We start from the raw sequence: 22472 nt of genomic DNA, 5'->3' as shown, positions 1-22472 counted from the left end.
TTTGGAATATTTTAAACTAGCATGAAACAGAATATTTTTTACTATGGGAAGAAACTCGTTTTTGTTTTGATAGTATTTTATATAGTAACTGCATGAAGTTATTTTTGGCACTATTTAAATTTGATGTGTTTTTTAGTTACAGTATATGCTTGAAAATGTGCCATAAGCGTTAATGGATTTTTTTGCTAATTGGATTATAGGGGTAGGTTAGCAGGTGAAAAATGAAGTTCTTTGTTTAGAGAAATGTGTATTCAAACTTCAGCTATTTATCTTTCTGTTGATGCTTACAGGGTTGATGAATTAGAAAGAGTCAATTGTCAAGATTACTATAAAGGATCAGCAAATATTCCAATACACAGTTATTAGGGCTAGTATAGAGTGTTGAGTTCTTGAAGTAGCTAATGGAAATTTGCAAATACATTTTCAAGTTCTGGAAAGAGGATGGAGTCTTAAGATGACAGAAGAAATTGAAAAAAATAATAATTTTTTTTTGATTTGATGCTGCAAAAAAGTTCTTAATTGATGGTTGAGGTCTTTATCAATAAAGGGCAAAATTACTGAGTGCTGATTGGTTGAGAGAGAGGGCATTTTTTCTTAATCGAGGGCATTTTTAGTAATCAAGAGAGGGCATGATTACCTGTTAATGATTGGCTAATCCGTTGCATTGCTAATCCGTTGCTTCCCAGATAAAAATAGACTGCGCGTGTGATTTTCCTTCGTATAAATTTTGCCCTTTATTGATAAACAAGTAATCCCATGAGACCTCGTACTATTAAGGATTAATTGCACTTGAGTTTTCAAAATTTTCCAAATTGCCCTCGTCGCTTTGCGACTCGGGCAATTTTGGAAAATTTTGAAAACTCTCGTGCAATTAATCCTTAATAGTACTTGGCCTCATGTGATTACCTATACTAATGAGGTAGCTGAATTTACCAACTAACCTTTCTGCATCCAGAAGTGACAGAAGGGCATTTATCTTTTCAGTATCAACGTAATTTTCAAGTAGAAAGCTGATGAGAAGAAAGATGAATATCAACCAAAGAGCCCCCTTCAACTTTGAGACAAATTTGTTATTTTTCTTGGGCCATGCCATTTTACCAGGAACTTTGAGTCTAAATCATGGAAAGAAATGATTTATAAAATATGTTTTATTTTTGCCACAAAAAATTTGTATAGACCTGGGGTCAATAAAATACAGATTGAATGAAGTTCTCTCCTTGCAAATTACTTGAGCTTGTCTGCCTTGTCTGCTCTTTGGCAGAAGTATGTGTAACAGGCTATTGCAACCTCTTGATCACTAACAATTGATGCTTGTTTACTAATTAAAAATTCCTTTGCTTTTTATTAGCCACTTATAACCTTAGTATCAAAGTGGGTGATGTCAAGGGATCAGGGACAGATGGCAATGTTTACATCCAGTTGTTTGGTGAGCGTGGGAATACAGCGAAGATCCAGCTGCGACAGGCAGGAGATACAAGAAACAAGTTTGAGAAAGGAAGGACATACAAGTTTACAGTGGATACTGTTGATATTGGAAAGGTAATGAGTCTCCCATGTTTCCCCAGGGTTTGGGCTCTAGAGGCGAGGATGTGAGATCTTGCCAGATGATTGTGCTAAGGCTGGAAACTTAACTCTAATAGTGTCTCTTTCCGCAAGAAAGGTTGTACAATAGAGTTTCCGATGGTGTCTGGAATACCACAGACAAAAGAGCTTACTATTTTAGGGGTAACATTTCAGGAAGACAGTAGGTTCATAACACATATTCGGGAAAAACTAATTAAAGCAAACAAGTGCCTGTTCATTTTAAGATCTTTAAGGAAAGAAGGGTACAATCAGGCCGAAATAGACCATCTGTTTCTAAATCTGGTTCTACCAAATATATTATACGGGCTGTCCGTATTTGGCGCTGTAAATTCCGAATTAACAACAATCCAATGTTTCTTAGATCGATGTTATAAGCGCAAGTATACATCCGATCACATTAATGTTTATGAATTGTTAGTTCAACAGGACACGCGTATCTTCAAGAATGTTTTTAATAATACAATACACCCTTTAAGAGCTATAATGCCAAAAAAGAAATTAACCAAGTACAATCTGAGGAAAGAGACAAGTCACCATCCTAAAATAAACACTGATAGGTTCAAAAACACGTTTGTTAATCGCTTAATTTTTAAACATAATCTAGTCTTATAATTTTTATCTTGATTTTCTCTGTAATTTATATATATGCCTTCTTTTAATGTTGTAACATAGGATATGTGATTATTTATCTTATGACTTAATAAAGATTCAATAATAATAATAATAATACACATTAGTTTAAATGATTAGTGGAAAACTGTCAGGGAAGCCTGATAAAACACTGGGAGGCAACCTCAGCATGACAAAGTAGTCACCAAAAATTTGTTCTAGCCAGCGCAGTGAGCAAAAAAGTTGCTAGTAGGAAAGCTGACGCTATGTTTATGATTAAACTGGCAGGTTGACAGAATTAAGCTAAGCCATGATCACACTGGATATGGGTCAGGATTCTTTGTGGAGGAGGTTGAAGTAGAGGTTCCTGCCCGACAGGATAGAGTGAAGTTTCCTTGTCGCTGCTGGTTGGCTCAGGATGTTGATGACGGGAAAATTGAGAGGGAGATGTTTGCAGTTACTCCTCTGCCTAGTAAGTGAGACAATTGAAACGTTTTCGCCTGACTTTTGTTGGTTTTGTACGGCTCTTATGCAAAAAAATTTCAAGTTTAATGGCATTTTAAGATTTATTTTGTCCCCACATGGGCATTTGTAGTTGTAAGTGTTATTTTTGAGACAGGCAGCTAATCTGACTCATTCTTTTTGACAGAAAAGAATTGCAGGAAGAGGCACAGTGCCCACACTCCCTCCCCCACCCCTCCCTCTACTATAATGTCTCAACCAAGCTAAAATTCATTGTTTGAAGCTAAAACTACCTTTAGAAATATTAGTTCAGGCCTTTTTTATGGTATATTTATTTCCTTTGTAGACAGTTTTCTTAAGCCTTTTACTCCTAAGATCTGATTGTAAATTCTCCTCTCTGGCTGCCACACATTTCCTTGTACATTAGCTATGAGAATTTGGTGTTCCATCAAGACTACAAATTCAACCTGATAAGTGTATGGATGTTGTAGGGAGAAGTTACTTTGTTATCACTTGTGGAAGTTTTTAAGGTTGCCATACATGTATTTCATGATGTTATTCAATGTGTGCTCATATTTTGGATTACTGAATTTTTTAGACACGTCGTACACAATGTCAGTCAAACTTGGTGACGTTCTTAGCCCTGACACCAACCTTTATGTCCAATTGTTTGGTGAGAAGGGAGAAACAAGCAAGATAATGCTGCGGCCTGTTGGTTCATCGCTCAACAAATTCGAAAAAGGCAGAATGTATAAGTTTACTGTGGAGACCGTAAATATTGGAAAGGTGGGTTGTTTTAGTGACGTGTTGATAAACCTGGAAAAATCCTGGAGAAATTAGGATTTTTCCTCAAGGGCCTTGGGAACGTAATAAATTATCTCTTCTCGCTATAATCTTCACAAACTACCAACATTTCAAAAAATAATTCTCATATTGACATTTATGAAATAACTGCTATACTTCGAGCGCCCTGATTCGTAAAAAAAACTAGGGAGTCTAACCCTTCCACTCCTTAAATTTTATTGTCAATTCTCCCCTCTTGAAGCCACGCATTTTCTTGTAAATGAGTTACGAGAATTTGGTGTTAGATCAGGATAAAAATCTCCACCTGATGAGTTTAAGTGTTCTCATTACATGTTTACTGGAAAATCTATGAACATCATAAGGAGAAAATGCATTGAATCACTTTTGGGAGTTAGATATAATTCTATCATCTTTCAGATCGAGAAGCTGCGTATTGGTCATGACAGCAAAGGAGAAGGGAAGGGTATATTTGTGGAGGAGGTGGAAGTAGCGCCTGCAGAAGCTGACCGGGCCCTCTTCCCTTGTTACTGCTGGCTGTCAGAGGGGAAAGGAGACAGGAATTTAGAAAGAGATATACTTCCGGGTCAGCCCAGACCTCCACGGCCGAGTAAGTTATGCTAAGACAAACATCCTTTTATGAGCAGAGGAGCAATCCTTGAGAGGTTGTCAGCACGATCAGAAGATGTAGTAACTGTTGTTCATGAGGGCAAAATGTGCTCTGATTAAACTCTTGTGAATGGGCATTTCTTGTGGGCAATTTCCATGTCGCAGTTCAAGGGATCGTTTTGCGAACGTTCTGGTAAATCTAGGAGCAGGATGTTATAACATAAAATCCACATCTATTACCCTATTCACATCAGCAAAATACGTTTTGTTAAACTGGTTTCTGCTGAATGAAAATCATAAACAGAGAACTGAAAAACTTAATTTTCCATAGGATTCAAGTACTTGCTAACTTGCATTTTCAATGTGCTACATTTTAAGTCAAAAGATATAAGCCTAAGTTGTTTCTACGTAGAAAAAAAATAAACTGTGTTTGACAAAACAACTTTAATACATGTTTAAGCTTTGGTGTGAATGGGATTTAAGAAATCGAGATGAAGGCCGTAGCTTATGCATCAGTTTACTTAATCTGTGATGATCTTTCTATAGATACGTCGTATCACTTAGCAGTAAAAACAGGGGAGATGGCGATGGCTGGTACGGACGCCAACGTGTATTTCCAACTAATTGGTGATGAAGGGGAAACGGAGAAGATTCAGCTGCGCCAAGGAGGAAAAGCAGAAAAACGATTCGAGAAAGGACGAGTAGACAAGTTCATAGTGGAGACTGTGGATGTGGGGAAGGTGCAGCTCATATTTAGTCCTTCATGCTTTAACTCCTTTAAGCGATCAATAAGTGATTTCTCCCTATAGTCTCAATACACTTTCAAGCAGACAGGTTAGGAGAAGACAGGCAATTTTAAAGCACGGGTTTATTGGTTGATTGAACATCCAATTTCTTTGAATTGGAATAAAAAGAAATGTATACAAGAGTCGAGAATATTGTTAAGATTTTCGGAGTAAAAGGATAAACCTCTTCTCATATTTGTTGGCTTGTTCTGAGAATGTGATGTTCTATCCAAAACATATCCAATCGTGGATGGTTTTTCTTAATTCTCCCCAACGTTGTTTATTTCCCTTGCTGTTTATGCCATTTTAATCTGAAACAAAGGATAATAATTTGAACCGCGGGAAGGCCAATTGAAGAAGATCTTTAAAACAAGCAAACTAGCGCGTCTAGTACTGATGCCTTTCATGTTGTTTGTGTTTATAACAGGTTCAAAAGCTGCGTATAGGACATGACAACAATGGCACTGCTCCTGGCTGGTTTCTGGAAGAGGTTGCCGTGGATGTCCCAGCCCATACTGAGCATTTCATCTTCCCATGTCATCGATGGCTCGCTAAGAACGAAGATGATGGCAAAATAGAGAGAGATTTAGTTCCAGGTCGTGTAACATTTCTATCGGTCTCAGTTTTGTAGTTGTTTCACCGTAGGTACACGGCGTGCCTCCCTTTTCAGAGTTCACCAGACGCTGGCTTATTTTCTTTGCCGTTTTCTTTGACTCACGCGCGGATTAGCGAGTGAGGGAGTGGTCTTCAACAATAATAACAAAACTACGCTTTACGAAAGGCGTGATTTTATTGCATGGAATTTTTTTTTTAATTCTAAAATGTAACTCATCAGCCAGCGATCAAAATATTGGGAATATCATGTAAATTTGTCGCCAACCTTTCTTCACGGGCATGCAAGAACCATTAAAATCCCCACCCTTCTTCACATCCAGCAAGTGACTTCATAGCTCAGATGGTTTTCTCGTTCGACCGTTATTTGAAAGACATGGGTTCGAGTTTACTTGTGAGGATCCATGCGTCACGCATGTTAGATTTGACTGACAAACAACACCTTACTTTATTACTTTACTACTTTATATTGCGCAAATGCATCACATATTTAGGTTCCTCACCTAGCATTATATAGGAAGTTTGTCACCATGGACGTAGTTAAACAGCCAAGCCTGCCACGAGTCTCCTATAGCTCAGTGATAAAGCATCCGAAGGATTAATTAGAAGGTCGTAGGTTCGGCCCCTATTGGGGGCACTGGGAATCTTTTTTTCCGATTGCACTTGTGTCATGCACTGAATAACTTAGTCTTATAACGCCTTACTCGACTATAAAGATGACTTCCTCTTGGGTTGCCGAAATGTCAGTCATTACTGACAAGAATATTCCTTCTCGGAACCACCGTCACTCGGCCGATCAGACGTCTTGATCAAATGTTCAATTCTCTTACCTCTGTAGGAGTTTCTATTCCATCTGGCACAGCCTCGCCCAGCAAGACAACCATCACTACAACCATTGAAAGAACCACAACAAGTGAGAATTACAAACTACCTCCCCCTGTGGCCAAGAAACCGCTCATGGACGACCCACGGTACGGTTCACCTACAAAGAAGGTTATCACGGATGAACTCAGATACACTACAGTACCACCCCCACAGAAAACAGTCATGGAGGAGGTGCGTTATTCCACCACCCCTACAAAAAGGACAGTGATCGAAGAGGAGTACAGGTGAGAGAAAGAATCTAGCGTAACCAGCCAATTCTTAATTTTTGGATTTGAAGGTCAGTGCAGTGTTTCACTGAATGTTGGAAGTAAACTGAGATTGCGTTGGGTTTGCTCTATACCTCGCTCAGTGATTGTGCTAGAAATTCTCGCCATCAAATGGCGACTTAATCGTTCGCTTTTGTACGCGCTTGTGTTATTATTCATTCTGGGTAATATTTACCTTGTTTCATTTTGGCCTTTGGTCTGATTTTACCCCTCTGGATAGAAATGCGCCTTAGTTGGTAGAACCAGTGCAAATGCTGTCGAAGGCTTGTCTTTTTCGGGCCTTTTTCCATGTACTGAATTAAAACAGTGTCTACTATGTACTCTTTGTCGCTGATTTTTTTTTGTTTGTCATTTTTATTTCAGGTACACTACTCCTAGAAAGGATACGGCCCCTCTACCTCCCCAGAGAAAAATTATCGAAGAAAGAATGGTTACCAGAGAGATGACAACACCGCCCGTGCAAGGAGCCCCACCCACCGGGCCGCGGGAACAAAAACAGCGCATTACACATGAGGAGCTGACTGTAGAAGAGATGCGTAAACAGGGGGGAGCCCCTATGCCTTACTCCGCCCCTCCCCCCATGAATGAATATCGTTACGAGGAAGAAATGTTGCCTCCTCCGGATGAGTATCATTTTGAAGAAAAGAGAACAGAGATGGTGCCTGTCCCACCGGACTCAATGGATAGCAGGAAAAGTGAGTAAATGATAATCAAAACGTGCTGAGTGTGGCTTCTTTGGTTCACGGAGTAGGATTTCCTCTGCCATATGATCTTAAACACGGAGGCGCGCTCCGCCCCTTGGTTTTAGCTTAAATGCAAATTAGGCCGCGGTAATATTACGCGATGGCGTAGCGAATCATTTCGAATTTCAAATTTACCGCCATTAGTGAAGACGGTTTCTATTGGCAAAAGAAGATACAAATCTCAACAAATTCTTCCATTGTGATGGAAAGGAAGAAACTTATGAGAGCTTTTGAGAAATCCGCCTGCTCTTCACTTGCTTAGGATCGGCTGCAGCTCAAGCTGTTTTGGAGTTCTGTATGCCACAATACCCGTGGCACCTTTGCTTTTTTAGGGCGCCTTCGTGTTCTAGTGTTGTAAAAAGTGGCGACAGCAGAGAGATAGAGAGCCACAGTTAAGCGAACGGCAAACGACAAGAATTGGATTTTATCCTCTACCTTTCGGCCGTTTGTACAGTAACGTTGCGTTGTTTTGAGTTGAAAACACTTTTTTTGGATCTCTTCAGTGGAAAGTAGAAAAATGGGTGAAAGCACAGTTGATCGGTGATTATATTTTAAAGTCTTCAAGTTTTTGAACAATGTGTGTCAACGGACAAAACTTAAGTTTTGGATCTAATTGGTTCTTAGATCGCGCCTTTTTCTCGAATTACAGGCAAACTAAGCCAAGCGCGGGAACACGCACGTGGGCCAGTCATGATAAGTTTAGAGTTTGCGTTTGATTGGCTGAGTAGGGGGCTTGAAGTGTTCGACCGACCACAACGCCCAAAAAGTATTTGCAAGAATTGCGGGTTCTTTCTGACTGAAAAGTACCCAAACCATAAAGTTTTGTTGTGTTTTGTTGCAGTCGTCGCCTACCAGCTTTGTCTTAAAATGGGTGAGGTTCTTGGAGATGGAACAGAAGGAAATGTATTTATCCAACTGTTTGGCGACAAAGGCATGACAGAACAGATACAGCTGCGTCAAGCTGGGAACTCCAAAATAAGCTTTGAGAAGGGAAGAACGTACAAATTCACCGTCGAGACAATCGACATTGGAAAAGTAAGATTTGTTCGGAATGTTTCCTCTTAAATTTTTCCATGACATTCCTCTATCAGTTGTGTGCAATGTGCTGAATGGCAACACCTATCTGTCTGCTTTTTGTACCTTAGTCCTTCTCCTAGTGTTTTGCACATTGCTGTCACACAGAGTCTCACTCCCAACAGGGGAAGAGAGGGGTCCTTTTAATACAAGAGTCAAGTGGTAGCGGGCATTCATGGCTCTCAGTACTGTCTGCCATACATTTTTTATTGTGTTAGTTCTGAGAGTTAAGTGTTAGGTGTGTCTTTATAATCCCATCTTTGATTTTTTTCTTTATTCTCGTCTCCTGTGTCTTTGTCATTATATTGAAATTGTAAGGAAAAATTACCTCTTATTTCATATTTCCCCCTTCTGCCGCTGGAGAGATTTATTTGCTGTTAATCCTGAGATGAATCTCCTTGGATGCGCTTTGTGAATACCCAACTTGGAAATTCTTTTATCTTGCCGTTATCTTAACGTGCATTCTCTCTCTGTTGTAGATTGAAAAAATCAGCGTGAGCCACGACAGCCAAATGCCCACTGCTGGTTGGTACTTGGAAGAGGTTACAGTTGATGTGCCATCACGTGGGGACCACACCGTGTTCCCTTCGCACTGTTGGTTAGCTCCAAGTCAAGGAGATGGAAAAATTGTCAGAGATTTTGCATCGAGGCCTTGTAAGTATGACTAAATTGATTAAGAAATGTTTTTAACATTTGTCAGCAACATGAGACATGTGTAAAAGCTGAGTCAAAAGTAAGGATTCAGACGTCAGAACTTCGGATTTCGCGGTTTGATTCTTTTCCAACTGAGTGAAAGAGAACTTTCTGGCGAGCTAAACCATCCATTATGTTCCTATATGACAAGCATCTTACGCAATTCTAGGATCAGTTACTTCAAATGCGTCCTATACAGAGATACACTGTATAGTAAGTTAGAGTTAGGAAGATGATAAATTTCAGCTTGTCGGCTAATAAAAACCTTCCTTTCTTCATGACTTAAAAGAAAAAATTGTGATTTTTCTGAACTTCAAGCAGAATGTTTCGGGTCCAAGTCCTGTGCGGTCGTCGTGTTTACGGGCGTGGCATTTTATTCTCTGAGTGTCTACGTCTACCAACGAGTAGCAAAAGAACTTGAACATACGGAATTGTCCAGTCTTTTAGGATTAACAATATTACATTCCGTTGTTCTTTTTGCCACGAAAACGAGATGAACAACGGTCCTGCAAGGCACCACTAGGCGTCTAACGTTATTTTAATTATTTTTATTTCAGGCCTCTACCACTTGGCTATCAAGACTGGCGACGAGAAGAGCGCAGGTACAGATGCGAGTGTCTGGGTACAGGTGTATGGTGATAAAGGAGACACGGGACATGTAGAGCTAAAGAAATCAGGAACGATGGATAACCTGTTTGAACGAGGACAGACTGATTATTTCACTTTGGAAGCTGGTGATGTTGGCAAGGTATATGCTACGAAATAAAAAACATAAAAACATTTTTAAAAAAACCCCGAAAAACAAAAACAGCACTATTTACGTAAACAACATGGTTAGATCGGAAAGTGTTGATTATTTTTCTTTTTTTGAAGCGTTTGAAGGTACCGGTCATTATTTATTGCTCTGTTGGCGACGACTGCTCCTCCTCCGTTCCGTTCCTCATGAAAACCACGTGATCCACCCCAAAATCGTCCGCCCTCCCTCCCCCTCCACCCCCTTTAGGCAATAAATAATGATAGCTCCACTACTCTGCTGGTGTTTTTTACGACTGACTGGAATTAGTAGTGGCAATTAAGCTGTGCTTGAAACAACGGAAAATTGAATATGTAATAGTTATTAGTGTTTGAAGTTTACTTACCAACCGCGAGTACAACTCACTGTTTAGATCGAGAAACTTCGTGTTGGCCATGATGGCCGTGGTCCCTTATCAGACTGGTACGTGGAGGAGGTGATTCTTAACAGTGCTGTCAGGGGGGAGCACTTGATCTTCCCTTGCCATGCCTGGGTGGCTGAGGAGCAGAGCGTGGGATATGCAGACAAAGAGCTTTATCCTAAACAGCCAGGTAAGATGTTGTGTTATCTCGTCAGCCTTCACGTCACGTGGCACGCTTTCCTACCTTGAGAAAACGACGGCTTCAAAGTAGAATATGAGTCGTGTTCATAACGCGGTAATAGAATATGGAAATTGGAACGGGGCTCAGTTCATCAAGTTTTCACGGAGCAGACCAACTAGAGAAAGTCTAGTCCTGCAACTTTTTCCTTAAGAACAGTTTTTAAGAGGTTCTTATTTCTTAAGCTTACAGCGCATAGTTTTTCTGTGACAAGAGCATTTTTGCTGAAAACTTGCTTGTCCGAATGCGGTTTAACGCTAATATCATCATGCGAATTTTATCCATTCTCTTCCACACAGATTTGTCTAAAAATTCACCACATACTTTACTTAACCCTTTAACACCTAAGAGTGTGGAATTTTTAATTGAAGTCTTCACTGGCGTTGCCGTCCTGACTGAGGAAAAAAAAACTGCAAAGAGCCAATGAGAAACGGAGTGAAAACAAGCAAATTCAAGTTTTGCTTCTGTTTGGTGAAGGAGATGTTGCGTGTTTTTTGGACCAGTCACTGAGATTTGAGAGCGAAAAGCAACGTAATCCTATATTACATTTAACATTTGATTGAAAACTGTGTTGATTCCAATTTTCTATTTCATCCGCAGTTTCTGACTACCAAGTGAGAATAAAGACAGGGAATTTGAAGAACGCTGGCACAGACTCAAATATCTACCTGCAGGTGTTTGGTGATAAAGGAGACACCGGGGTCATTGAACTGAAACAAATTTGCGACACTAAAGATAAGTTCCAACGTGGGATGAACACCAAGATCAACTTGCAAACTGTAGACGTGGGCAATGTAAGTTTGAATATGTTTCTTGTGGTGCATCAACTTGCAGTTTCTCGTTGTTTTTGATGGGAAGTCTGCAGGTTTCACAAAGTCGGACACGATTCAGGAATTTATGAAAAATGTGGAAATTACAAAACTTGTCTGCAGCCCCTTCGAAGCTTGAGCCTTTTTTATGCAAAGACGAAAATGATCACGTTGCTAAAGGCAAATATGTACTTCTACAAGTCCTTATTTTCAAATTCTGGCTAATTGTCAATCCTTTCATAGGAAGTATGAATGAAAACATAACTTTGAAGTCAAACGCACCCACTCGTTTTATAGCAGAATCTTCTGTTTGTCTCTGATTGGTTGAGCTGTAGCGATTTTTTTCCAATCAATCACGGTGTATGAGGAATTTAACAATAAAGTCCTAGTTCACTTTCGACACACAATTGAAGGAGGTCCTGGTGAAAAGTTTTCTCATGCCTTTTGCTTCTCGTTCTCTTTCTCATCGTGCAGCTGGAGAAGATCCGGATCGGCCACGATGGGCGCGGTCTGGGCACTGGATGGTATTTGGAGGAAGTGGTGATTATAATTCACGACGAGTGTTGGATCTTTCCTTGCAACCGCTGGCTGGCGGATTATGAAGACGATGGTAAAACCGAGAGGGATCTGTATGCAGGTGAGAGAGAAATGCTGGGCGCGCAAATTGTTCTAGAAAGGGGGAAGACAAGTTTATTAGAACTCTGCAGGCTGAATTTGAATTAGTGGTTTTCTTCTGGACTGCTGCCCTGGTAACTGTGCTAAAAAGCTTAGATATCTTTATTAGAAACCCACGATGCCTTTTTCTCCCACAACAGAGAAGCCGAACCGCCCAACAAGATGTGACTAGACTTCATGCACATAAGCACCCAGACTCATAGATGTGTGTGAGAACAACGTTTTCCGCTTTTTTCGTTCCTCGACCAGCGGAAACAACAGTTAAATTTAGATATGATCTGAACTACAACGCTTCCTTGCAAGAACTACTGACCATACTATCAGTTTAATTTTTTTGTGTAGGAGTGAGAGGGATCTTAGGGGTCTGTTAGAACGACTTCGGTACATCTTTATCATAAGATTTTGCTATTTCAGCCTCAACAATCAGGTTGAAAAAATATTTTCTCTAATAGACAAGGCTGTGTTTTCGTTACGGAGGTGACTTCTCTATGTACAGATTTAACGCAAATGTTTTCCATCATTTTCAGAGAGAAAGACCTATGCACACGAACCTGATCTACAGGATCTGATTGAATACCTACAGACAGATGATGTCACGCTTATCGTGAATGCTGCTAATTATCTGCAGCATCTCTCGTACAGCGATGAACAGGTCAAGATAAAAGTTCGGTAAGCTGGACAAACATTCCCTTTTTTATCTGTTGTATAGGAGAGTGTATACTCAGACTACATTAATGGCAGCTTCCCTCACAAGCGCATGGTCAGCAGAAGTTTTAAGTTTGATGCTTTGTGGAATAAATCTCTCTTGAACAACTTAACGCGCCATGTTTTGTGCGAAAGCGCAAGGTACGGATGTTACAACATGGAATAGCACCTCTAATAATCGTAACCTTTTGTTCAGATTTAAGAGGGTTTTTTTGTATGTGCGCAACACCCAACCAGTTGGCTTACACGAATAAATCTCTCTTTCTCTCTCCCTATTTTGTTATTTTTATTTCCTCCTTTCCTTTTTTCTTAGTATGTTTTTATTTTTTTTCCCTCCCTGTCATCTCGTTCTTCGTGAAAATCGATCCAACTTCGCTCTCTCCACACGGCAACATTTGTTGCTGCTCTCAAAAGTGGTTTGCTAAGAAATTACCTTAACTCGAAGTTACTTATTTGGTGTTGTTAGATGTGAAATGGGTTCCTAATTTTTAATTTGAATGAACAGAAACTGTATTATTGTGAACGTTAACTGTTATCTTAACCACAGAGAGCTCGGCGGAATTCCAATATTGGTTCGTTTACTTGATCACGACTCAGACGAGGTGCACCGCTCAGCTGCGGCGTGTTTGAGGAATTTGTCGTACAGCAAGGCGAGGGACGAGAATAAGGTAAACTGTGTTCGAAAAATAATAGCTTTCGTTTGACGCCTCAATATGCTCGGTTTTTTGTCTGCGGACTTCATCTGTACTTGGTAATATCGCTTTGAAGCAGTTAGATTTTTTGTTAATCTAAAACAGTTTCGTTATCGCGGTTCATGACGTTTGCAAACAACTTACTGTCGACAATGTTGACTGCTTTGTATGTTGATCTTTAGTCGTTCTCTCTTACGAAGTTATCAACAGGAAGGTTAAGTTCAGTCTTCTTCTGTGATAATAGCACAACGTTCCTATGTTGAATTGAATTCAAGTTTTAGACTTTCATCGTATCAAACGTAAATAGACATCACCTGGAAAATATCACTCGTTTGTTTACCAGCTTTAACCGGGGCGTGAACAGTCATGTGAGGTGTTCAGTTGCTCATAAGAGAAATTATTTTTTGCATTGTTATACAAGTGGTGTATCTATAAATAATTGTCCCAGGATTGGGGGGAAGGGGGGCAGGTTACCCACAGAAAAATGGCTGAGAGGATCCCCCTCGGGTAAGGATTTTGGCATTGACGCACTGCCTCGGAGTCGGGAATGTTACTTTGTCGGCATCATGGAAGATCGCGTGAAACAGCATCTTTGGTCACCAAGGATGACATTTTGACACATAATGGATACTCAAGGGTGGAATAATTGACTTTTGGACACCTGAAAATGTTAAATTAATCTTGGGATTGCCCCTTCCCCGTTCCCCAAATCCTAAGGCTAACCATTGATGGGTGCATTAGGATTCGTTTCCGAGATATGGATATCAACTCGCTTTTCTTCTCAAACAGTTGGCAATTGCCGAATGTTATGGCATTGAGGCTTTGATACGTCTGTTGAAAAGAACAAGAAGAGACGAGGTAAGGAAAAGAGAAATAAACGAAATCTAAAGTACAGTTATGACGAGGTGGCCTGGTGTTGAGCGCGCTTTACTCCGAGATCGAGAAGCTTGGGTCCCAGTCCAGGCCAGACCAGGTCATTGTTCTGAGTTCATGGGCGAGACAATTTACTCGCTCAAGAGTGTAAATGGTTAGGAAAAGGGTGCAGTTGGCAAATCTGCAACACACTTACATCCTCTCCGAGTTGAGTATCTATACTCCTGCAGGGCCGCGTTTCTCAAAGCACGACAACAGTTTTTGATTAGTTTTGTAGCATTGCAGACAGCTTTATTGCTTATATTCAGTTTTCCTTCAGTTCCGTCTCATGATAAGGTAAAACCCCTCAAAACGTAAGCCCTGATTTACGCTTTATTTTAAGAGAGATCAAGGTGAAGTTTGATGAAACTTTTAATCCTGTATTATCTTACGACCAGTCGCTTTATTGAACTGAGGGTTTGGTAATTCTCGGTAGTAAAAGGGCCACTTGGTTTGTGAGGTTTAATCTGAAATTGCAATAGTTAACTGCGTAGACTGTAATTTCATTTTTAGCTTCGTATCTGTCAGCTATACATGAAATATTTTGGGTGATGCAGCTCGATCGCGTCTTTTCTATCAGTTTCTGGCAGCAGTGATATATTCAGTCAAATAAACTAATGGTTTTTCATGTCGCTTCCTTTTTTTTCGTCCCCAGGTTAAGGAAGTAGTTTTGGGTGTTTTGTGGAATCTGTCGTCCTGCGAGGTGAGAACTTTTACCTTTTTCTTGAATATAGTCTGTTATTGAGAAGGTTAAGCTTGCTTAAGACTTGACCCTGAATGCCAGAGTGTCTGAAATTTTCAACTCTACTTTTAAAAACGGTTTAAATCTGGAATTGCGTTAGTTTGTTCACAAGGATAACGCGACTTGTTTCTGTTTGCATTCGCAAAGTCGAGTCGTGTTCTAAGAACATGAAAATGCTCTGAACGCCGAAAACAGAGTGGACGGCTTGATGAGATAATGGTGAGAGATGGAAATGAAGATTCCAATCTCGCTGTTGAAAATATTTATTTTAAAACTCAAAGACTATAAAATTAAATCAAATTGATCAAACCGTTTGTCTTCCACCGCTCTTCCGCTGTACAGTTGTTCGTTACAGAATTTCCCTTATTTTTAGTAGCGGAGCACGCAGAGCGTAGCCCCATAATTATACAAAATAGTAGTAACCCATCAAGCTGAAAAAATTTGGATGTACGACCGTACGACCGTACAAGGTGCTACTTTTAACATGTGTGGTCAACTGTACCGCGGGCACACCAACGCCACGGCTTTGTCCAGTGGTCCAGTGGTCAGAGCACTGGGCTCCGAGTCGGACGACCCGGGTTCTAGTCCTGGCCGGGGCAAGGCGTTGTGCCCTTGAGACGTGCGGGGAAAAAAAAATGCGAGCTCCGCTTTTAGGCTTGGCTAAATCTATATATTATTTAGTTTCTGTAGCTTCTTCACTTATTTAATAATGAATTAAGTTGAACCCAGGCAGTTGATTGAACCGCTTCTGCTAACTGCGGGTCAATTTATTCATAAATTTTGTCATGAAATGAGTAAAGTGTGAAAATAACTGAATCTGTTCACAATTTTATTGTTTCTTTATTCCTGACAGGATCTGAAACTTAAAATCTTAGAAATCTGTCTCATTGTCATGGTAACCATCATTATCATCCCCTACTCTGGCTGGAGCAGAGCTGCCGCCAACAATTCGATGCCACTTCCGTCCATAAAATGGTCCACAGTGTTCCGTAACGCCAGTGGTGTGCTGAGGAACGTGTCTTCGGCTGGACCTGAGGCGCGGCGCGTGATGAGGGACTGTGATGGACTCGTGGATTCCTTTGTCTGGATCATCAGGGCACCACTTGGCAAAAATGATATTGATAATAAGGTAAGGTAACGATCAATATCCACTTTCTCTATACCGGCTTGGTGCGTTACCTTCACGATTTCTTATGAGAGAACGGGAAATCATCAGCTACCGTTTTTATACGATTTAGCGCATTGGGTGCGTCATAAATTTTTGGGCCTTGAGATTGGGCGTTCATTCGAAGCGGCTGCCTATTCGAGGCTAAGCGCTTATTAAATATTCACCATTTTTAGCGAGTAATAACTCTTTATTTTGCCACAGAACGATAAATAATAACAAAACGTAAAGATGTACCATAGACAGTGAATGTAGATATTATAAGACAGTAAGAAAGTAACAATCAATACTCCTCTTGTACACTTCGGTTTTTTTTTCTTTTTTTCGTGGGGTGGTGGGTTTTAACGTTTCCTAACTAGAAGGTGGGCTCGTAATCGAATTAATATGGTACTGAGAATAGGTTGTGTCTGTTTTCGCACCGAGACGTAGCCCCGTTTTCGAGCGTGTCAGTATAACTTGTGTAATTTTTGTCTAACAGTCTGTTGAAAATTCCGTCTGTATTCTGCGCAACTTGTCCTACCGACTGGAAAATGAGGTGGACAGGGAAAGATACAAGGATGCCCCAATACCCATCCAACCTGGCAAGGAATCAGGCAAACATGACCCGGGTTGTATGGCGGGATGCGGGACGGGATCAAAGAAGAAAAAGAAAGGAGCGCTCAAAGAACCTGAAGAGCCACAGATAAGGAGAGATCCCGTGGAGGGTGTGGAGTTACTATGGCAACCAGAAATAGTCAAGTCGTACCTGTTAATTATGGCGGAGGCGGCCAATCCTGAGACACTAGAAGCGTCTGCTGGAGCTATTCACAATCTTACAGCATGTGGCTGGAGGGTATGTCTTGCAAGTGTAAATGTAGTGATAAGTTAAGGGTGAAGATGCGGTGGAATCACCGTGTTGTGTGTGCTTGGGTAAAACACTCTCCTTCCACTTTAAACGGTGGGCCACTCACTTATATTTAATGCGCCGTAATTTGATTGGGATATCCTGGTGCGAGCTTTGGCATAATCATCTTTTGTACTCATGGGCAAGACACCATTTTACCCTCACTCTGCATCTTTCCAGTCAGGATTATAAATGAGTGCCAGGGAAAGCTTTTGAATCCTAAGTGGTCACCAGTGATGAACAATCGTCCCATCAAGAGGGTTGCGGTAATAATCTAAATCTCTCTATGCGACGGAAACTAAGAGAAGCTCCGGGGAACGAGAAACAGACTTTCCATCGTTACCTTTTACCCTTTTACACCATAACAGTAGTATGCATATTCTCCATACTGTTCTTTATACATTTCCTTATGTTCTGGTAAGGAGAATGTGTTTAATAATCAAGAGCTTCTTTAGTTGGTGATAATTTCCGCTATTCTCATGACCTAAATGTGAAATTCAGGATTGATGTTATGTGGTGAAATCAGATGTTAGTCGCTCTTAGAGGTCGAAGAGATAAAAAGTGGTTTTCTTCATCTGCTAAATAAAGGGTGACTTAGAATTTCTTTTGGGATTTTTTGCGAACGAAGAAAAAAGGGAGATTTGTAGTTTAATGTAGTTTTTTGTTTCCTACAAATTGATTTTTCAGTGGGCTATGATTGTCCGCTCAGCAGTACGGAAGGAGAAGGGTCTTCCCATTTTAGTTGAACTCCTACGAATAAATCATGACCCTGTGGTGAGAGCTGTTTCAACAGCGATGAGAAATCTAGCAATCGACCCGAGGAACAAGGATGTTTTAGGTGTGTATTTTTACCTTTTCTCATTTTTTGTCGTGTAGAGTTTAGCGCCGTTTTATTAGATAAAGCACTAATTGCAAGTGATCACCGAGGTTAACAAGGACAGGGGGACATATTCGGAAGTAACCGTTTGGGAAACCTCTGTCAATTAATGCCAGACGCAGCGAAGTATTTTCGATTTTGCAGTTGGGATTGTATTTGTTCATGCTTTTATTTCTCTTCTCGTTCACAGCTAAATACGGAATTAAAGATCTGGTTCATCGCCTTCCTGATCATCGCACCTCTTTAAATGTCAAAGCTGAAGAGAATACAATTGGTGCTATACTGTGCGCGATTCATCAATTCGTGAATAAGAGTCTAGTAAATGGAAGGTAATGCTATTAATACTAGGTTTATCCACGATACAATGCACTTCCATACTGTTCTTGGCATTAACTAGATATTCAGTCTAGAAAGCTTCTAAGTAAGCCAGTAGAAATCACTGTATTCTTTCAGATAAGTGTAAAGGTCATTGGTTCTACTGTTCTCCAAGTATGACCAGCTTCATCTTTGACCGATAATCCTCGTCTTTCTCTTTTTTTCTAATTGTCTCTTTGTTTTCTTTTCCCTTTATCTTAGACATGTTCATAAAGTTGGAGGGTTTCAGAAGATTATTGCGATCGCCAAGTCGCGAGATCATTACTCTCCGAGGATTGTAAAAACAGCAAATCAGGTACGAAAGAACATGCAATTAACTCTTCAACTCTCAAGATTTGACCCTTGTTCTCCCAACAGCTTACAGATATTTCTTTGAAGTTGATGTAGAAAAAATGATCCTCTTACCGGCTGAGCTGGCGGAAGAGGCCAGGGAGGAGGTTCTCACACATTGATTGGGGGGCTGGGTAACAGCCAAGTCTCTATAATGATCTGGTTGTAAAATTACGACAACTTTGTCTAGTCTTATTGCCTGTTTGGTACGTGATGCATTGATACTGTAAAAAGAAGGTACATGCCAACCACTACACCCCTCTCCACTGAAGACTGAAAATGGGTTCTAAAGAATGGACAGGGATAGATGACAAAATACTTAGGGGGGTGGGGAAATAGCCTTTGATGAACTGACATCCCAGTTTTCGAGATCTTAAAACCGTCGACTTTGAAATGAAGTTCAGTGAAAAACGCTTTGTGTGAAAATGAACGATAATTGCATGCGAAAAAGCAAGGTTTGGACTCGTGCACGTTTTAAAGCAGGCGTCGTCTGATTTTTAAATCGCTTATTAGTTCTACGTAACTTACACGTTTCATTTTGCGTCTGTGTCATGTGTTGAAATGCCGTTTTCATTGTTGCACCACAGGTATTAATAACTCTTTGGAACTTACCAGCTCTTCGAAGCTCTCTCAAAAAAGAAGGCTGGGAATTTACTAAAGAAATTGGAGATGAATACGGTCATGTTCCAACTACCCCGCGGCCTTACGACGAGGTAACAATGCCACGGGGGCCGCAGAGAGGAGCGCCGTCTGCTGTCGGAAGGAACGAACCACGGCCAATACGATCCGACGAAACGTCGATCCCCGAACCTCAATATGACCCTGAACAAAGAAGTGCACCCCCAAGATTTTCCGAAGATGGTTACGAAGCCGATGACGATGCTCGGCGGCGAAGGGAACCGAACAACACACGAAACGAGTTGGAGATGGAAGACATGGGTGGCTATAGGGAAATTGATCATCGGTCGGGTGTCGAGAGAGGCGGGGGTGTTCAAGTTTTACCTCCGGTTGAGCCGCCGGCTTACCCTGACGGGGGTGGACAGCCTCAAGAAGAACCGGCATACGCTCGTGTAGATAAGAGTAAAAAGAAAACGTATAAATTACAAGGAGGGGAAGGTGCAACCTCTGACTCGTGGGTGTGAAAATAATTTCATGAACGTTCCTCTGAACACTTTTTCGCATGAAGCTTGGAGATCGCTCACACACAAAAAGAACTCTCAGGAACGTGTGACATCTTCGTGTACAACAGTGGTGTTTTTGTAAACGTCGCTAAATGGATCGAAATCGCTAGAAGGACGCAAATTCAAATTTTAATGATTGAAAAGCGTTTCTTCTCGGCAGACATTTAGGATTTATAGTGTTTTAAAGTTAATTGCGTTCACTGATTGAACGAACGCCACGTTGAATGCTGATTTATGGCAATTCTAGGGAAAACTGATTTTAATAATAGTTTGGCCACAGTGTAAATGTTTCATTTGTGCAACACATTCATACAATGTGCAAATTAACTGTTAGATGCTAGAAACTGGTTAATCACCTTGTTGAAAGAGGGCTTAGACGGCCTAGTAACATTTTTTAGTTGTTTTTGTATGGAAATAGTAAAAATAATTCGACCTAATCCGTTATCGTCTATTATACTACTTTATTGACACGGTAAATCTTCCTACATAAGATGCTCCAGCTTCTAACTTCTTGCAAGCTAAGTCGAAACGTTCCAAGTTCGTTATCCGCATATTTGACGAAGCAAAGAAATGAATTCACCATTCCATGATATCGGCCCTGTTTCTTGGATTGATCACAAGCAGCGATCAAATTATAGGTTGGTAGTATGCATACAGCATAGACTATGATTGACAATGACTGTTCACCAATAAACCATCAGAGAGGGCAAAAAATTGTTTCCTTAATCGAGAAACAGTTAAACATTTCTACTACATCATTTTATTCGGTTTGAATAAAAACAGGTAATTTAGTGTTAACAACTGAGTTGAAAACGAAACTTGGCCACCGTAAAGAGTAAAAAAGCTGACGTTTCGAGCGTTAGCCCTTTGTCAGAGCGATTGGAGGAATTGTGGGTTTTAATGCAGAAAGTGGAGCTACGCTATTGGTGAGAGTATGTTGACGAGAAAACAAGAATAAATCAGTTGAATGAAAAGCGCTCGTTGATACCGTGCGAATTAAGAGTGTCGATTTGGAAGATAAATTTCTGTTCTAGTGTTTTGCGACTTTCCGAACTGCGTAGGTATAAGGAAAGGCCGCAAACTGCCATATGTTGTTTAGAACGATTAGGGAGATTAAAGTGTCTAGCGACTGGTTTGGATACGTTCTTGTCATTTCTTTCCACGTCGCGAAGGTGTTCTCGGAATTGGTCACCTAGTCGTCTACCTGTTTCACCAATGTATAACTTATTGCAATAAGTGCAAGTTATGCAGTAAATGACGTTGGCGGAGGTACACGTAAAGTGTAAAGTGATCACTGAGTGATCTTAATGGATCTCTTGGGTTCCGATATTTTCTCTACGTTATGAATGAAAGGACAAGTTTTGCATCGTGAGCGAGCATATTTGAAAGATTGGTAATTGGTTTGAAATGAACTTCTGACCAAAAAGTTGCCTATGTTTTTGTCACATTTGAATGAAATAAGTGGGAGTTGCGAAAAGACTGGTACTATCTTTTCGCAATCGCTCTTTTCCAATCGCTCTGACGAAGGGCTAACGATCGGAACGTCAGCTTTTTTATTCTTTACGGTGGCCAATTTACGTTTTCAACTCAGTGGTTAACACTAAATTACCTGCTATACTCTCCCACCGATGCAGCACCACAGTTTCTTTAGAAATCTACCCCCTTATACATTTGAATAAAAACACCCCACATCCTCTCTTCTTTTCTTGTATAGGACTAACTTGAACTAACTCTAACACCGTAAGCGCTTGCAAATGGTCTCTTGAACACTGTTGATGGGAAGGGGATACTTTAAGATCGAAAAGTGGAGACCGGCAATGATACTGATATAATTGTCTATGCTATGTTATTCTTCCTTGTGTGATATTTTCTTCGTCCGCGTTTTTTATTTCGTCGTTCGACTTCAGTTTTCCTATTCCAAATTTGGATTAGGAAACATCCCCTCCTACTTAGAGGTTTTCAAGGACGCATCTTTGTGATAGAAATTCCAACACAAGGACGAGCATTTTCGTGCAGGATGTGTCTCTAATTTTCAAAAAATCGTTGCGCTCGACGAAGGAGAACGTACAGAACGCATACTAATCGTGTCGTTTTTACGGAATTCACTCTCGAGGGTTTTATGGACCAACCCAGGGGGATCGATCGTGATGCCATGCGATTTCAGGTTTTGGGCACCATTTTGGACTGGCTGGCTGGCTGGCTGGCTAAGTGGCACAAATAGCCTCGATCTCGTGTGCAAATGTTTTCTTGGCCGCCTTGAACTGAAAACAACGATTTTTTTCCCGCACAATCAGTACAATAAAAAAAAAACTTTTACTAGAGATCGAACGCACTTTACTGATCTTTGATTATTACTAGTTTAATACCATTTAGCACACACCAGAGAAGAGGCAAGGTCCGGGGTAAGATTTTTTAGATGTGAGTGTTGTAGTGCACTTGCGCGATTTATGTAGTCCATAGTCATATAATGAAAAGTAAAGCATAAGTTAAAAATCCATTCAAAATCATTATACTTTATTTATCGGGAGAGATTTTTTACAGTGATTGTGCCTATTTCCTATCGATTTATTGCTTGCCTTTAATTTTAAGGTAAATGAAAAAAGGGGTTAAG

General features: G+C 40.5%; 2 protein-coding genes across 4 annotated transcripts in view; both read left to right on the top strand.

Moving 5' to 3' along the window:
- LOC131797922 (uncharacterized) overlaps positions 1-20845 on the top strand; it is a 36383-nt gene extending 15538 nt beyond the window's left edge. The window contains exons 10-33 of one of the 3 annotated variants that reach the window (XM_066163425.1): positions 1349-1539; positions 2482-2665; positions 3254-3441; positions 3877-4066; positions 4612-4805; positions 5278-5446; positions 6301-6571; positions 6977-7308; positions 8198-8391; positions 8910-9084; positions 9681-9871; positions 10290-10467; positions 11116-11309; positions 11799-11961; positions 12527-12668; positions 13252-13372; positions 14186-14254; positions 14964-15011; positions 15904-16179; positions 16694-17047; positions 17786-17936; positions 18166-18304; positions 18552-18645; positions 19268-20845. In XM_066163425.1, coding sequence (XP_066019522.1) covers positions 1349-1539; positions 2482-2665; positions 3254-3441; positions 3877-4066; positions 4612-4805; positions 5278-5446; positions 6301-6571; positions 6977-7308; positions 8198-8391; positions 8910-9084; positions 9681-9871; positions 10290-10467; positions 11116-11309; positions 11799-11961; positions 12527-12668; positions 13252-13372; positions 14186-14254; positions 14964-15011; positions 15904-16179; positions 16694-17047; positions 17786-17936; positions 18166-18304; positions 18552-18645; positions 19268-19822 — 4763 coding nt within the window. In that variant the 3' untranslated portion in view covers positions 19823-20845. The remainder of the gene's footprint in view (positions 1-1348; positions 1540-2481; positions 2666-3253; positions 3442-3876; positions 4067-4611; positions 4806-5277; positions 5447-6300; positions 6572-6976; positions 7309-8197; positions 8392-8909; positions 9085-9680; positions 9872-10289; positions 10468-11115; positions 11310-11798; positions 11962-12526; positions 12669-13251; positions 13373-14185; positions 14255-14963; positions 15012-15903; positions 16180-16693; positions 17048-17785; positions 17937-18165; positions 18305-18551; positions 18646-19267) is intronic. The other 2 variants (XM_059115583.2, XM_066163426.1) reach the window with 2 other exon arrangements.
- On the top strand, positions 1661-2302 carry LOC136279882 (uncharacterized). Its single transcript, XM_066164297.1, has one exon. It carries the CDS (start codon positions 1681-1683, stop codon positions 2194-2196), a length of 516 nt encoding a protein of 171 aa, XP_066020394.1. The 5' UTR covers positions 1661-1680; the 3' UTR covers positions 2197-2302.
- Positions 20846-22472: the final 1627 nt, after the last annotated feature.

This window comes from Pocillopora verrucosa, chromosome 3 (assembly GCF_036669915.1).
Source record: "Pocillopora verrucosa isolate sample1 chromosome 3, ASM3666991v2, whole genome shotgun sequence".
Taxonomy (NCBI): Eukaryota; Metazoa; Cnidaria; class Anthozoa; order Scleractinia; family Pocilloporidae; genus Pocillopora; species Pocillopora verrucosa.
This window is presented reverse-complemented; position numbering and strand designations above follow the sequence as displayed.

Excerpts from the sequence above, each read along its gene's own strand:
- LOC136279882 (XM_066164297.1), top strand. The coding sequence starts at position 1,681 with ATGGTGTCTGGAATACCACAGACAAAAGAGCTTACTATTTTAGGGGTA.